The following is an 18370-nucleotide window of genomic DNA, read 5'->3' as shown; positions in this document are numbered from 1 at the left end:
ATCTTTTCTTCTATTTATTCCTTTTGGTAAAGTTGTTTCAGTATCCATCAAGTTACTTAACCCAAAAAACTAAATGTCATCTTTGTTTACTTCTTTGTTTCACTTTTCACATATAATCAAACAGGTCATTAGAGATTCATTATTTTTTCCTGTCTTTATAGAGATATAATTGACATGTGTAAATTTAAGATGTACAACAAGGTGATCTGATGCATGTACATCACAAAATGATTACCACAGTAAGGTTGTCATCATCATCTCAGATAAATATTGTGTGTGTGTGTGTGTATAGTAAGAACAATTATGATTTACTCTCGGTAACTTTTGAGTATATACTAGAGTATATAATACAGTATTTTTAGCTATAATCACCATGCTGTACATTAGATCCTCGAATCTATTCCTCTTATAGCTGGAAATTTATACACTTTGACCAACATCTCCCCATTTCTCTTATCCCAGAGCCCCTGGTAACCACCATTTTACTCCTTGTTACTATGAATTTGGCTTTTTTAGATTCCAGATATAAGTGATATCACATGATATTTGATTTCCTCTGTTTGCCTTACTTCACTCAGCAGAATGCGCTCAAAGTCCACCTATAGTGTCTCAAATGACAGGATGTCCTTTCTAGTGACTGAATAATATTCCATGATCTTCACATCTTTGGGGTTAGTTACTGAAAGATTATTGTGCTTCTTTGGCGCTTTCTTGATTTTTTTTTTTTTTAATATTCCTTAAAGTCTTGCATCTCTGCCTTTGCATTTCAAGTAAGAATCACTTCCTCCAGTCTTCAGTAACTGACTTTAGGAGAGAAATACCTTCTGATAGTCCTGCAAGGAATTCTGAAGCTTTCTCAGCTCTTCTATAAATACGTTCGCTTCACAGACCTCTCTTTTGAGAGAGTTCTTAGTTTTATGCCTTCTCTGAATCCAGCAACGTACTAGGCTGGGTTCCGAGACCCTCCCTTTTGCTTTCCCAGAGGTGGAGCTGAAGCTCAAACGTGTAGCCTCTCAGAGGCCTGCCCAGTCGGCCTGCTTTCCCGTCTGAGCTCACTGTTCCTCTCAGGAGCCCCACCGCGAGCCCGCCTTCCGAGCTGGCCTGGTTTTCTGCGCATGCTCACGAGCTGCCTCGGGAGCACGCACTGAGGACCCGCCGCGGGGTGAAGGTGTGCGTGGGTGAGACGTGCAAAGCTCTGAGGTTTCCTGGGGCCCACTTGACGGACTCTGCAGACAGGCATGCCCAGAGGCTTCTGGATGGGCTTCTTGATGGAATGAGAAGCAGTTCTCGTTGAAGGGACTGCAACCCTTCAGCCCCCGCAAGAGCGTTATCTGCCCCTCTTCCAGCCTCTTCCCAGCCCCCGGTCACTCAGCTCAGGACTCAGGACTCTGGATGGGTTGAAAGACACGAGGACTCTTTGGCAGCATTCTGCACAGCTGGGGGAACTGGGTGCTAGGAGAAATCGTGGCTTGAGAAAAACTGTGCACTGTGCTGTCCTGGGGCAAAGGTGATATGGGGTAAACTTGAACTCTTTCTTTTATCCTCTCCCGTACATCCAAACTCTTTTTTTTTTTTTTTCCTCCACTGGGATCCGGACTTCCACGAGGGCTGTATCTTCAGTGGGTGATTGTCCAAGATAGTGTTCTCCAGGGACCCCTGGACTGACTCCAAGAGGAGCTGGACTCAGCTCATAGGCCACTGTGGGGGTCCCAGCTGGGACTGAAGTCTGTATACCTCCTACCCCACCCACGGGTGGGATAGACTCCCTACAATTCCCTGGGAAATGTTCCTGGATCCCGCAGCTTTCTCAAAGGCACTTCGGTCGTTATTGTTGTTTAGTCACTCAGTCATGTCTGACTCTTTGCGACCCCACAGACTGCAGTGCACCAAGCTTCTCTGTCTTTCACTATCTCCCAGAGTTTGCTCAAATTCATGTCCATTGAGTCAGTGATGTTATTATACCATCTTATCCTCTGCCACCCCCTTTTCCTTTGGCCTTCGATCTTTCCCAAACATTAGGGTCTTTTCCAATGAGTCAGTTCTTCTCGTCAGGTTGTCTTATGAACGTATGTCAAATTGTTATTGTTTGAAGGTAAGACATAAATAAGGACATATTCATTCACATTCCTGACATCACTCCTCAGACTGATTGTCTTAACACCAGTTGAATCTGTTTAATTTGTACCGTTCCCCACAGCTACTGGCCAGGTCATCATTATCTCTCAGTCGTTTGACTAGAAAAAACTCCTCAATGACTTCTGACCTCCAATCTTCAGCCCTTTTCAAAAGGAAATCAGGATATATTTCTTAAAATGCATATCTGACTATACTTCACCCCTATTCAAAATTTGTCAGTGTTTCTCCGCTGTTCTTAGGATTGAAACCCAAACCTTTCAAGAACTTAAAAGATCTATATGAACTGGTCTTTTCCTTCCTTTCTCTTGCTACCTTGCCCCCTTACATGGACTGCATTGCATTTTTAGTTTCTGGAATGCACACATTCACAAACTGTCACTGACACATTTCTTTCTTTTAACATGTGATCTTAGCCTCATGACACCCACTCCTACCCCAACCTATTCTCTTACATGAAGTGTCCCTAACTCATCATTTTTCAGATTTTTAACTCCAAGGTTCTTTTTTTAAAAAAGAAAACATTCCAAAAGTCCATTTTTAAGATTCTTTTTTTTTTTTATGTGAACCATTTTTTTTTTTTTAATTTGTTACAGTGTTGCTTCTGTTTTAAATTTTGGGTTTTTGGCCACAAGGCATGCAGGATCTTAACTCCCTGACCAGGGATTGAACCTGCACCCCCTACATTGGAAGGCTCAGTCTTAACCACTGCACACCAAGGAAGACCCCTTCTACAAGTCTTAGATCAGTGCCCAGCTCCTCGCATCTGTGTGATGTCATAGAGTAGGGAATTGCCACATCATGTTGTATTATAATCTGCTATGTTCTTTATTATATCACCACTTAACCCTCAACTCTTCTAGGCAAAAACCATTTATAGTTTATTAATAGTTATATCTCCAGTCCCTAACTGACTGACACTTAGTAGGCATTTAATAAATATTTAATAAACAAAAATATTAATACACATTTAATAAATAAATTATCAATTGGTTGATTGAAGAAATAAAAATTATTTCTTTTCCCCCTTGAAAACCGTTGAACTCTGAGGCTATTAGCCCAGCTTACACTGATCACTAGAGGACGTGGTTCCTCTACCCAGGGGCTGGACTGCCCATGATTATTCATGGGGTTATGAGTTTGCACTTCTGTGACTTTTACATAGCATTATTGAAGCAGGGTTGGAAAGGAGACTCGATCTTTTGAAAAGAGAGTAATGTTAAGTAGCTCAGATGGGAAGCAGCTTTGGTTGTCTGTCTCCCTTCAGGTAAAAACGGTACATCTTTGTTCAGAATCAGGGCATGCTAAAAGGCAATTACGGCAACATCTAAAGCCTGGATTCTGACTTGACTATTAAAGCAAGACAAAACACAAATGTATTCAATAACGATATGGTTGTGAGCATGTGTTGCCTTTTAGTGACTTAGGCCTCTATTAATGTACAAGAAAAATGGAGCGCACAGCTCCTGCTCACTGAAATGGAGCCGGAGCCTGCTGCTCTCCGTTAGGACAGCTGCCCTCTTCCCAGCAGCTTTGACGAAGTCACAGCCCAACTTCTTTATTCAGGAAGATCAGTGTTTACACTCTAGTTGGTCTTGAATCAAAATAGTTCTGATTTGTTAATAATTCACTAACCAAATATTATGGCTGAAAAACTGGGACACTGGTAAATAATCAGATGCAGAATGGAACTTCTGTTGCATTTAGCCTGATAATGGAAATGGAAAATACAAATAAAAAATGTAATGTAGCAGTTCATTATCTCCTATTAAATACCAGCTGTTTTCAGGGATTTAGCATAGGGTGTTCTGTTTTTCCCCTCACGTCTGGAGAATATGGGGAACAATTGGAAAGTAATGAAGTTTTATCACATTTTCTACTAGGAAAAGTAGTGTATGGTACCAAAGACTCATTTGTTTATTCAATAAATATTTGTTGTGCACCTAGTATTCCCTGACATCTTACAAACCCAGAGTAGAGTGTATGAACTCAGAGAGCTTACATTTTAACCGGGAGTGAGGGAGCAAGAAACAACCAAACAGATACTTAATGTCAGGTGGTGACTGCCTTGAAGGACAAGGGCAGAGGTCTAAGGGCACTCTTTGATTTAGGTGCGTAGTGGAAGTGAAGTCACTCAGTCGTGTCCGACTCTTTGCGACCCCATGGACTGTAGCCTACCAGGTTCCTCCATCCACGGGATTTTCCAGGCAAGCGTACTGGAGTGGGTTGCCATGTTCTTCTCCAGAGCATCTTCCTGACCCAGGGATCAAACCCGGGTCTCCCGCATTGTAGGCAGACGCTTTACCGTCTCAGCCACCAGGGAAGTCCACCAGGTCATGGCATTACTTCCCTTGAGTACCGTCTGTCTCTGAAATCTCCTCACTGCACTTTGTGAAATAAAACAAAAGATTACATTTAACAATCTTGTCCTATATTGATTCTTAACTGCAGCTGTCAGAAGTGATTCTGAGGGATAAAACTTGCATTTATTAAGAAATCGCGTGACGACTACAAAAGAGCTTCATATGTTAGATATCAAACAGTGATTTTTACTCTGGTGTAAATATATCCAACATTTTCTGGTTTGACTAGAAATCACAGTAACTATCATAAGCATGATATATGCAGTTATTTCAGCAAATCAAAGAAACACCAACTTTGCTTACAAAAGATATTACCTCTGAGATGTATATCAACTAATTAAAAACTATATTTGATATGTTAACTACTCCATAGTTACCTTAATTGAATATGCATAATGGTAATAAATTTTATAAAACTGTAATTTATTGTTTCCATTTATAGTAGAAAATTCTGAGATTCAGAGATGTTAATCTATATGGTAGGGCAGAGACAGTCCTTAAACCCAGGCATTTTGGTTCCATATTTCATATTGGTACTGTCCCCACTGTGTGCAAACCAAACTGATGCAAATTATAACAGCAACCCAAAATCCTTTATGTTATCTGACTTATGCAGTAAAGACTCCCAGGATAATACGTTAATTATTTTTCTTTTTTTTTTTTTAACTGTTTGATTAGCATTATTTTCTTCACCAAACCTGCTCCAAATTAAAAACAAAGGTTTAGTTTTTTACACACCCAAGAAAAGTCTTCCTTATAATAGTCAAGGGTGTGGGATGTTAAAGCATCAACTGAGAGTAGTAATTAATTATAAATGCCTGTGGCAATGCACCTCTTACATGAAACCACATTGAAAGTCACATGGAACGAAAGAGCCCCCTCTGCTTAGAGAAGCAGGCTGAGTGGTTGAATCAATAGCTGGAGTTTACTCAGTAGAGATTTAAAGACGTAAACTAAATCATTCCGACATTTTTCCTGTCCATCTGCCCTGCAGATGGTGAAATATGTTTGACTTTGGACCTTTTCTTTGCTTCTCTTTCTTTCTTTTGCTCTCTTCCTTCCTGCCCTCCTCCTGCCTTCTTCCTTCCTTCCACCCTCCCTCCCTTCCTTTTTTCCTTTCTTCTTGTTCTTGTCCTCTTTTTCTTTCCCCTTCTAAGACCAGTTTTAGAGAAATACATTTTGAATGGTCTTTTGAAATCAGTGTTTCTTTAATATTGAAAGTTTGGAGTTACTTTCAATTTCTAGAACACATTTCTATTAAGAAATATGCTAATCTTCCCATATGAAATAGCAATTTCTGTCTTTACTGTGTATTATTTTGAAATGTTCAGAGTCGATAATCAGTTGAAATTGTATATGTGTAGAAATGTAAATATTGAAATAGTGACCTATTTCTTTCACTTCTAAAAAAATTTAATACATTAATCAAATTTTATGTTGGATCAATTCTAGGAAGATTTCACAAAGAAATGTTAGTTTTTACCTAATGTTGTTACAAATAAAATCTACCAGATAATTAAAACAACAGGAGGAGAAAAATTGGAAAATAGGAATCAGATAAACTTGTTACCAAAATCCCTGGCAGAACCTTGTGTGTGAGCACTGATTCTGAATTCACATACCCAACTTTGAGCAACGATTTGCTGGGATTCCCTCTATAATCTCAGAGAGAACACTCAAACCCTTTGATCTTCATGAACTTTTTTTCTCTAAAACAGGGTGAGTTCTTAGTACTTAATCAATACAACAAAAATGAACATAAAGCCCCGTGGCAAAGTTATATAAATAAATTAATATTATGATTCAACTGCATCAGTTGTTTAAAAAAATCAATAACTGGCCAAATTTTCAATATATGATACTTAAAATAAAGTGGTATAATTCAATAGTGAATTCCAAGCTAATGATGGGCTTTTAGACTGAGTGGCAAAGTAATATAACTGTGTTAGATTTGGCCAAATACGCCATACTTTTGGCATCTGAAAACATAGACATATGCATGTACCAAGTTATTAGTTGCCCAGGACTGAAAAGGTAGTATTGGGGTGCCTCTAATTATAACACAACAATTATGTCATAAGTGCTTAAAGCTGGTAATGTTGGTATAGTGCTTACAACTTGGTAATGAGTGCTTAAACCTTGGCAATGTTAAGCATAGTTGAATTCTTAGTATCTCTTGTGTGGTTCCAGCCTCTATTCAGAACAAAAAGACATAAGATCTCCTTTTATAGGAAAAATAAAGAGTACAGTGCCAAAGCCCATCAGATGAACCATGAGAGATGCCTTCCCCTGTATTCCATCTATCTTCACATTTTATGAGAACTAAAAGCCTAATCAATAATTTAACAAACTAATGGACATATTTTTAAACACAATGAACTCTTTCTGAAGAGCAGCACACTCACAGGGCCACAGAGGCAAAAAGGGAAACAAACTGCTAATACTTAATGTTGATCTGAGCTGTGGCATGAAGACAGGGCTGGCTGTCTTAAACTAGGGTACATCTCTTCTTGCTCTGCAAAGCTGTTGTATCTTCCTATATTTGTTATAATACTGTGTTTTCCTATGAACCATGTATCTGAAAACTCTGTGAATGATTGCATTTTTAGAGGCACTCTAAGGCACAGAATTGATATCCAAATATTTCAAGTGTATTTTAAATAAAAATATATGCCCTAAAAATGACTTTAAATTCCAATTTAAGCTACTACACTTGATTTTCTGGTTAAGAATATTAGCATCCATACAATTTACGGTGCCATTGTGTTTGTCACATAAGTAGGAAAAGCCAGAAAACTGTTCTGGTATTGGCAGTCTGAAAATACTTTTGCTCAATTTAGAGAAGTTTGAGTCTTCATTTTCTGGATAAAATAAAGCCTTTGTTTTTTATTTTATTTTCCTTTTACTCCTTTATCCTTTCTACTTAATAAGAGAGGCAAAATAAAACGATATACAAAACAATTGCATGACTTGCAGCTAAAGACTCAGTAGAACAATCACTTGCCCACATTTACAAAATAATATTTTGTTTGTCACTGCAACAGGCTGTGCTTTTACCCACATTTAAAAATTAGCCTCCCCATGGCTCAGTGGGGGAAGAATTCACCTGCAATTCAGGAGACACATATTCGATCCCTGGATTCAAGGTAAGATCCCCTGGAGGAGGAAATGACAACCCCCTTCAGTATTCTTGCCTGGGAAATCCCATGAACAGAGAAGCCCGGGGGTTACCGTCCAAATGGTCACAGAATCAGACACAGCTGAGCATGTGCATGTTGAAACAAAAGATTATCCTTTAGAGTCCCATTATTTTTATCCAATTCCCTGTTACCAACATTAATACATCACTTTATTTAAAACCTCCTCTTTCTTTGAACAGTAGCTATGGCTGCTAAGTCGCTTCAGTTGTGTCCGACTCTGTGCGACCCCATAGACGGCAGCCCACCAGGCTGTCCCGTCCCTGGGATTCTCCAGGCAAGAATAATGGAGTGGATTGCCATTTCCTTCTCCAAGGCAGGAAAGTGAAAAGTGAAAGTGAAGTCGCTCAGTCGTGTCCGACTCTTCGCGACCCCATGGACCACAGCCTACCAGGCTCCTCCGGCCATGGGATTTTCCAGGCAAGACTACTGGAGTGGGATGCCATTGCCTTCTCTGAGTTGAACAATAGATACCTCCTTCAGTGGATTTATTCTACAGGTCATGATTTTCCTAAATTTGTTGCATGTGTATTGCACCTAACATCAAGAAACTCTGTTTTATGTTTTTAATGAATAATTAGACTCTGAGAGTACCTTCAAGCTTGATTTTAATTTTTAAGACAGACTAAAGGCAGAATTTAGGTCTGTTTCATGTTTGGTTATAATAGAGTTGAGAGTGTGGACAGCGAGGGAGAGACATATGTCTCAGAGACAATGGCAAGGTGGAGGCAGCCCAGGGGCCAGCTTGGTGACAGAAGCCTGACCTCAGTGACCCCTCTGGGAGGCTTGCCAACAGGGGGCCTACTGACATTAGCGCTGGATAGCTTATTCTTAAGCTCATCTGTTGAACATGATGTCTGTGAAAGGCAAAGCGCTGCTTGTCTGAATCCACGCAAATCTCTGAGCTGCAGTATTTCCAGGTCCAGTGGGTTTGCATTTGTAAACCATTTGCACCAAGTATCACAGTCACATCTTTTCTAGATGATGCTTTGGGAAGTATTGGGCAAGAGTAGTTTTACTATATCCTTAAGGAAATAACGATCAGAATAAAAGCACAGGATAAGTGGAGGAACATATTGTATAGTTGCAAGGTCATGTCTGACTCCCCATGGACTAGGGCACTCCAGGCTGCTCTGCCCATGGGGTTTCCCAGGCGAAAATACTGGAGTGTGTTGCCATCTCCTTCTCCAGGGGATCTTCCTGACCCAGGGGTCAAACTCACATCCCCTGCCTTGGCAGGCAGATTCTTTACCACTGAACCATCAGGGAAGCCTGTGGTGAACATATAGTCATGTAAAAAATAGTAGCAATATATTATGTCTGTAAAAAATTATTTACAACTGTTTTATACTGCATTTCTTTTGACTTTCCTTATTTATGCTTCCAACCACATCCAATCTTAATCTGTCTACTCTTCCTCCATGCTCTGAATGGTTTTTGTTTTTTTTTTTTTAATAAACAAGATGTATGGCCAGAAATCCTAAAACTAAAATGTTCTGTCTGCACAATAGGTGCTTTTAGCAAGTCAGATATACACGGTTAAGCTGTGTTTACAGAATTTTTCTCCTTAAAGTGCAGTCAATTGACCATGTACCAGCACTAATTTATTTCTAACCAGTAAAACATGTACACATGCTACTGAGTAGACAGCTATTGCAACTGCTGTGGCCAGGTTGCTCACCTTTTTTCTCAGCAAAGGGACATTTAAATGCAGAGGCGTGCCTCAGCTTAGAACCACACAATGTCTCCAGACTGCTTTCTTCCAAACGTGGATTTTCCATTCGCCTTGCATCCGTGTTTTACTTCCTTCAGAAAGCACAACTTGTTCTCCTAAGGAAATTCTGAATAAACGACAAAATCAGTAGGCCACAAAATCTTTTAAGAGCATTATGGCAATGCCCACTCTGTAGTATACATCTGCTCATGATATAAAAATCATTTTTACCATATTCTCCAAGTAGTATTTTTTATTTACGTTTTCGTCGGGTTTTAAACAATGATAGGTACCTTAAAATTCCATCTTAAAATAACAGTGCTAGAGGGCAGGTGGTAGCTTTCTAGGACCTTATAATATTTCTTCAGACATTTGCCTGCAGCCTGGTTTTTCATAATAATTTCAGTCCTGAGGAACTATAATTATCCTGGAGAATTCTACTTATACTGTCTTATTTCTTAATTACAGCAGTGACATGAGATAAATGTACACTTATTGGGATCAAATGCATATTATTTTGTGGTGATTACAAAGAAGTTTTCATGACAGCAATTGCAATTATATGGTCATCAACTAGTGATACTATGTTATGTTCTAAAAATGCTATAATTAAGTCCTGCCAAGAGGGCACTTTCTATCTGGGGCGGGGGTGGGGGGAATGAGCTTAAAAGTGAGATAGAGTTTGACCTATGTAAACACCCTGAACTTGTTCAAATGATTCCACATGAATATCAAGATCATTGTATCAACTAATATTTGAGGGATTTAATTTTAATTTCTATCTAAACAAGCTTTGTAAAGAATATTCTTTAAAATAGCTTTTCTCACTTTTGACCTTTGAAATAAAAAGCTTTGAATATGCCCCAGGGAGGCGGGGGGCAGGTGGAAATGGACTGGAAATATGATAGGAGTGATACTGCCTTCAAAGATAAATTTGTAGCCTATCTGTAAAATTCTTTTATACTATAATTTGTTGTCTTAAAAATAATCATGTGAGTCCAAAAATAATTTATGTTCTGTCATTCTGAGTTAAAAAAGAAAAGCTTTATGTTGCCAAGATAATACCTAGATTTTCTACTTTCTTCTTTAGAAGTATTCATATTCTTGGTCTTTATTTTCAAAAAGGCAAAAGTAAAGCAATGATGGACGTCAAACTCTATACATAAAACTGTTCAGGTGAAGGTTTTGGGTATATCATGTATCAGCTTTGCCTAGATTTTAAATTCTGCTCTGCCATTGAATGTGGGACTTGAACAAATTATTTACCTATGCCTCAGTTTCTTCGTTGCACTCAATATGCCAACATTGAGTGTATGGGGACAATAACCATACCTGCCTTATAAGTCTGTGGTGAGGACTTAATCATTTCATACATGTAAAAGGCTTAGAGTTATGCCTAACACATAGTAAGTGCTATATACTTGATGGTGATATTTTATGTAATTTAGGATTTTGAGGGGAATAGTCCAAGTTCTCCACTCTCCTCCCTACCTTCAGCCATGGTGAGAAGTATCTTTAACCAACTTAGTGGGCTGTCCTCAGAGGACCCTTTTCAGCCTTCTAGTAAAGGGCATTCCATGAATCTGATACCTTGACTTACAGCTTATACTACCTTACCAGAGTGCTTTTATCTTAATTCTTGTGCAAGCTAAAGCTCTATTTTTTTTCTAGTTTTATTGAGATATGATTGCCATAATGCATTGTTTAAATTCAGGGTGTACAGCACAATGAGTTGACTTAACATACGTTATGAAATGATTACCACAATAATTTTAGTGACTATCCATTATTTTATATAGGTACAAAATTAAAGAAGTTAGAAAAGAGGTATTTTCTCCTCATGATGAGAACTTAGAATTTACTCTCTTTACAGGTTTCATGCATAACATACAGAAGTGTTAATTATATTTATCATGTTGTACATTATATCCTTTGTAGTTATTGATCTTGTACCTGGAAGTTTGCACCTTTTGACTACCTTCATCCAATCCCTCCTCCCTCTTCCCACCCCCTCACCTCTGGTCGCCACAAATCTGATCTCTTTTTCTGTGAGATTTTATATTTGTTTGTTTGTTTTTGACATATAATTGATGTACCACACTATCTTAGTTTCTGGTACACAACATAGTGATTCATTATTTCTATACATTTTTAAATGACCACCACGATATGTCTAAATACTGTCTACCACCATGCAAAGGTATTACATATTTATTGACTACATGCCCCACACTGTACATGTCATACCCATGATTCTATTTTGCAGCTAGAAGTTTGTACCTTCTGGTCTCCCTCACTTCTTTCTCTTCTCCCCTGAGCCCTTTTATCCAGCAACCACCTGTTTGTCTTGTGTGTCTGTGAGTTGTTTCTGTTCTGTTACGTTTGTTCATTTGTTTTGTTTTTTAGATTCCACATGTAAGTGAAATCATACAGTAATTGTCTTTCTCTGTCTGACTTATTTCAGTCAGTATAATACCCTCTAAGTCCATCCATATCACAAATGACAAGATTTCATTCCTTTTATGGCTAAGTCATATTCCATAATATATATGTGTTCCCATATATATATATGCATATTGCATCTTCTTTATCCATTCATCTAGTGATGGGCATTTAGGTCGCTTCCATATCTTGGCTATTATAGATAATACGGCAAAAAACATAGGTGTGCATGTATCTTTTCTAAGTTGTGCTTTCATTTTCTTCATATACATACCATAAAATAGAATTGCTGGATTATGGTAGTTATCTTTCTAATTTTTTAAAGAACCTCCATACTGTTTTTCACAATAGCTGCACCAATTTACATTCCTAGCAATAGAGCATGAGGATTCCCTTTTCTCCACATCCTATCCAACACTTGTTATTTGTTGTCTTTTTTTGTAATAGTCATTCTGACAGGTTTTAGATGATATCTTATTGTGGTTTTGATGTGCATGTCCTTAATAATGCCGTAAAGCTTTCTTTCATGTGCTTCTTGGCTATCTATAAGTCTTCTTCCCCAAAAAAATGTCTATTTAGACCCGCTGCCCATTTTTTAATTGGGTTGTTTGGACTTTTGTGGTGTTTTGTTATTGTTGTTTGAATTCTTCATATATTTTAGATCAGTCAGTTCAGTTCACGCATACAGTTGTGTCCAACTCTTTGTGACCCCATGGGCTGCAGCATGCCAGTTTCACTGTCCATCAACAACGCCCAGAGCTTGCTCAAACTAATGTCCATTGAGCCGGTGATGCCAACCAACCATCTCATCTTCTGTCATCCCCTTCTCCTTTTACCTTCAGTCTTTCCCAGCATCGGGGTCTTTTCTAATGAGTAAGCTCTTCGCATCAGGTGGCCAAACTATTGGAGCTTCAACATCAGTCCTTCCAAAATATATTCAGGACTGATTTCCTTTAGGATTGACTAGTTGGATCTCCTTGCAGTCCAAGGGACTCTCAAGAGTCTTCCTCAACACCACAGTTCAAAAGCATTAATTCTTCAGCACTCAGCTTTCTTTATGGTCCAACTCTCACATTCATACATGACTATTGGAAAAACCACAGTTTTGACTAGATGGACTTTTGTTGGCAAAGTAATGTCTCTGCTTTTTAATATGCTGTCTAGGTTGGTCATAGCTTTTCTTCCAAGGAGTAAGCATCTTTCAATTTCATGGCTGCAGTCATTACCTGCAATGATTTTGGAGCCCAAAAAAGTAAAGTCTCTCACTGTTTCCATTGTTTCCCAATCTATTTACCATGAAGTGATGTGACCAGATGCTATGATCTTAGTTTTTTGAATGCTGAGTTTCAAGCCAGCTTTTTCATTTTCCTCTTTCACTTTCATCAAGAGGTTATTCAGTTCTTCTTCACTTTCTGCCATAAGGGTGGCATCATCTGCATATCTCAGCTTATTGATATTTCTCCTGGCAATCTTGATTCCAGCTTGTCCTTCATCAGGCCCGGCATTTCACATGATGTACTCTGCATATAAGTTAAATACGCAAGGTGACAATACAGGGGTTTGACATTCTCCTTTTTTAATTTGAAACCAGTCTGTTGTTCCATGTTCTGTTCTAACTGTTGCTTCTTGACCTGAATACAGATTTCTCAGGAGGCAGGTCATGTGGTCTGGTATTCCCACTTCTTGAAGAATTTTCCACAGTTTTTTGTGATCCAGACAGTCAAAGGCTATGACATAGTAGGTGAAGCAGAAGTAGATGTTTTTCTGGAATTATCTTGGTTTTTCTATGATGCAAGGAATGTTGGCAGTTTGATCTCTGATTCCTCTGCCTTTTCTAAATCCAGCTTAAATATCTGAAAGCTCTCAGTTCATGTACTGTTGAAGTCTAGCTTGGAGAATTTTGAGCATTATTTTACTAGAGTATGGGATGAGTGCAACTGTGCGGTACTTTTAACAACTTTTGGCACTGCCTTTCCTTGGGATTGGAATGAAAACTGACCTTTTCCAGTCCTGTGGCCACTGCTGAGTTTTCCAAATTTGCTGGCATATTGTGCGTAACACTTTATCTTTTGAGTGCAAATTTACTGGCGTATTGAGTGCAACAGCATCATCTTTTAGAATCTGAAAAAGCTCAACTGGAATTCCCTCCCCTCCACTAGCTTTGTTTGTGGTGACCTTCCTAAGGCCCACTAGACTTCACATTCCTGGATGTCTGGCTCTAGGTGAGTGATCACACCATCATGGTTATCTTGGTCATGAAGATCTTTTTTGTATAGTTCTGTGTATTCTTGCCACCTCTTCTTAATATCAGTAGAAAAGGACATCTTTTTTGGTTTTAATTCTAGAAGGTCTTGTAGGTCTTCATTGAACCATTTCAACTTCAACTTCTTTGGCATTAGTGGTTGGTGCATAGACCTGGATTACTATGATATTGAGTATTTGCCTTGGAAACGAACATTCTGTTGTTTTAGAGATTGCACCCAAGTACTGCATTTCAGACGTTTTTGTTGACTATGAGGGCTACTCCATTTCTTCTAAGGGATTCTTGTCCACAGTAGTAAATACAATGATCATCAAATTAAATTCGCCCATTTCAGTTGATTTCAGTTCACTGATTCCTGAAATGTCGATGTTCACTCTTACCATCTCCTGTTTGAGCACTTCTAATTTACCTTGATTCATGGACATACCATTCCAGGTTCCTATGCAATACTGCTCTTTACAGCATCAGACTTTACTTCCATCACCAGTCACATCCACAACTAGGCTTTGCTTTGGCTTTGGCTCAGCCTCTTCATTCTTTCTGGAGCCGTTTCTCCAATAGTATTCTGGGCACCTACCGACCTGGGGAGTTCATCTTTCAGTGTCATCTTTTTGCTTTTCCATACTGTTCATGGGGTTCTCAAGGAAAGAATGCTGAAGTGGTTTGTCATTCCCTTCTCCAGTGGACCACGTTTTGTCAGACCTCTCCACCACAACCCATCAGTCTTGGGTGGCCCTACATGGCATGGCTCATAGTTTCATTGAGTTAGATAGTGACTCATATTTTAGATAGTAACCCAATAAAGCTCTACTATTTTTAAGGTGAAATATGTCTTCCCTACATGATATCACTCTTACTTTTCTCATGAAGTTAATGAAATAATTGTATTAGTTGTTCCAAAATATTTATATATGTAAATAGTAAATAATAAAATGTATTTTTTAAATGCTTATATGTATATTTGAGGTAGAGGAGCAAGTAAAGTATTGTCTATGGTGGAAAATGATGAGCTCTCTTTTTAATGAGTTGCATTTGTAATTTCTTCAGTTTAGACCAAGATTATGCAAGTTCTCTTTTATTTGGTTTTTTTTTTTTTCATTCCAGCTGCAATCCTTGATGAGTTGTATATAAGATTATATCATTAATCACATTAAAATTTTTGTTGCTCTCTCAAGAGCAATCAATCTAGATTTTTACTTTTTCTAAACTCTGATCCACAATACCCAAATGCTACAATATATTTAAAGTTAATCCTGAGGTAGGAAAAATTATAAAAAAGTAATAAGTATGGAAGAGTAGTTGGCTAAAGGCAATCAGTGGCTGTGCAAACATTAACAGCTTCTTTATTGCAGTAAAAATTCCTCATTAGACCACAAAAAGACAAGTTTTCTTAAGTTTGATTTCATTTCAACCCATATACATATATAAACTAAAAAAGTTCTGAAAGAATTGTTTAATTTTAAAAGTGGTATGATTCTGGTTCTTTGCTAGTCTAGAAGTTATTAGATTATTGAATTTGATAGTGTTGATTCCGCAATGGGGAAAAAGCTAAAATGTGAATTAACACTATACTTTTAATGAACAATGAGTTTGGCCTATCCCAATTTCAATTTTTATTTTTAGAGTGAGTTTAAGAGTGACTTTGAAATAAAAATCAGATGTGTGACTTTCTACCAGTATTAGTCTTTGCAAACTGCCATAACAAGACATCACAGATTGGGTAATTTAAACAGCATACATTTATTTTCTCAGTTTTTGAAGTTACAAGTCCGTGATGGAGGTGCCAGAAAATTCAGTTTCTTCCTGACTTAAAATGGAGAAGGCAATGGCACCCCACTCCAGTACTCTTGCCTGGAAAATCCCATGGACAGAGGAGCCTGGTAGGCTGCAGTCCATGGGGTCACTAAGAGTCGGACACGACTGGACTGAGAGGCTTCATTTTCACTTTTCACTTTCATGCATTGGAGAAGGAGATGGCAACCCACTCCAGTGTTCTTGCCTGGAGAATCCCAGGGACAGGGGAGCCGGTGGGCTGCCGTCTATGGGGTCGCACAGAGTTGGCCATGACTGAAGCGACTTAGCAGCAGCAGCAGCAGCCTGACTTAAAGACAGCCACCTTCTGGCTGTGTTCCCAATTGGCCTCTCCTCTGTGCATTGTAGGAGGGAGGGAGAGAAAGGGAGAGACAGAAAGAGAAAAGGAGAGGGGGCGGGGGGAAATGCACTGTGGTATCTGTTTTCTTATAAGGCTACCAGACCATCAGGTTAGGATCCTTACGACTTCATTTAAGCTGAATTACCCCCCTAAAGAATCTACCTCTGAATACAGTCACTTTGGGAGTTACAGTTTCAACATATGAATGTGGAGGGCGGGACTACTACCCTAATGCCACCTAAAATGATAATTGTACGTCTCATAAAATTCCATGTTTAGGTGAAGTTCTTCTTAGAGCTTCCATGCCACTTTTGAGCATATGCGTATGATATTTCTGGTCATTTTTATTTTTCAGATCAGCATTTTCATGACCCATTTATCAAACTATGGGAATGACCGCCTAGGGTTGTACACCTTTGTGAACCTGGCCAACTTCGTTCAGAGCTGGACCAACCTGAAATTGCAAACTCTGCCTCCAGTGCAACTAGCACACAAGTACTTTGACCTCTTCCCTGAGCAAAAGGATCCTCTCTGGCAGGTAACACTGAACATTCTCTCCTGGGGTGAAAGAAAAAAACTAGCAATTTGTGAGCTCTGAATTGATGTTGGGAACTCTGCTGGAAGTACTATAGCTGGCATTTAACACAAACTTCTTTTTTATCCAGTAGTTTTATTCTCTTCAATAATGCTTTGTGTTTTGTGGATTACGTATTTGCATTTGGGGTTTGTTTTTCTGAGGTTTTGTTTGTTAGTCAGTTGGTTTGGAAGCTTTGCCTAGAGGATATTGTTTCATTGTTGGTATTTTCTTAGAGCTGATCGTTTTGACTTGAGTTTAGCGGGACCACTGACTAGCAGGAAAACGGTTAGGTGTTAGGTATCTAGTGTTGAGGCAGTCTGAGTGCAGGTTCGGAAAGAATTTCCAAACAGAGCATTTCAGGAAGCAGGAAGTTTATTAAGAAAAAACAGCAGAGATAAAGTGGGCACTGTGAGCACAGTGGGCCAACACCTCCTGACAGGCCAGGGATAGTCAACCATTTTAGTGAGTTAATAACCAATTTTTATAGCCTCAAGACAAAGGAAATTCCTGCTGGATGGTTTGCATTAGGTGATTGGTTGGGGGTGCTAGAGGGTGTTTACTGGAGTGGGCATCTTTGCCTAACTGGGAATCAGGGAGCTTGTTAGTGATTACAAGGGGGCTTTTGGTAACAGTTACAAAGGGGCTTAGTCAGCTTTGGAGGTGACCTTGGTTCTGGGGACTCATCATCTAAGAAGATGGGCTTCCCAAGTGGCTCAGCAGAAAAGAACCTGTCTGCAATGCAGGTGCCACAGGAGACATGGGCTGATCCCTGGGTTGGAAAGATCCCCGGAGGAGGAAAGGGCAACCCACTCCAGCATTGTTGCTGGGAAAATCCCATGGACAGAAGAGCCTGGTAGAAGTCCATGGATAGGGTTGCTAAGAGTTGGACACAACTGAGCATCTGACAGTTGGACACACACAGAGCACATGTCTAGCAAGACAGAAATCAAGGGCCACCATCATCTAAATGCCTATAACTAGACCTTGATATGTATGTGTACAACACAGATAGTCTAAATAAAAAAGGAAAGGCAAGTTTTACTTCAAGCTCATACAGATTCTATCTTTAATATGTCTTCATGGTTTTTAAAACCAGTCTTGCACTAGGTCAGAACTGTTGGTAAAAAATTGTCAATTTTAATTCAGCTTTATGTGGGAGCCACTAAGCCTCAGGGCATGAAAATGTAAACTAGCTGCTTCTTACCATTTATCTAGGAAAATGCTACCTTCTACTTTCTTGGTTCTTTATGCATCAGATTACATTGACCCACGCAATCAATAAGCTGACTGCAGAGAGCAGATCAGATGGTCCCCTGCTAAGTAGTCAGTAGAGGAGTAGCATCCTCATTAATGAGAAATCACTGTGAAACAGACTTTTTTTTTACCATTTCCTCTCCCTCTCTTGTGTTTCTCTTTATTCCATAATTCATGTTACATGCCCTTCTGTGTCTATATGGTAAAAAAAAAAAAATCCTCCATGTTTATTGAGCATCTCCTATGTATAAGACAAGGCTAATAGCTCTAGAAAA

At 39.0% G+C, this 18370-nt stretch overlaps 1 protein-coding gene across 2 annotated transcripts in view; it reads left to right on the top strand.

The window, feature by feature from the left end:
- Positions 1-18370, top strand: part of LOC122422205 (bifunctional heparan sulfate N-deacetylase/N-sulfotransferase 4) — a 286857-nt gene that overhangs the window by 228263 nt on the left and 40224 nt on the right. For both annotated transcript variants that reach the window (XM_043438525.1, XM_043438526.1), the window contains one exon: positions 16620-16802. In XM_043438525.1, coding sequence (XP_043294460.1) covers positions 16620-16802 — 183 coding nt within the window. The remainder of the gene's footprint in view (positions 1-16619; positions 16803-18370) is intronic.

This window comes from Cervus canadensis, chromosome 19, assembly GCF_019320065.1.
Source record: "Cervus canadensis isolate Bull #8, Minnesota chromosome 19, ASM1932006v1, whole genome shotgun sequence".
In the NCBI taxonomy this organism is placed as follows: domain Eukaryota; kingdom Metazoa; phylum Chordata; class Mammalia; order Artiodactyla; family Cervidae; genus Cervus; species Cervus canadensis.
Note: the sequence above shows the minus strand (reverse complement) of the source record. Positions and strands in the feature narration are given on the sequence as shown.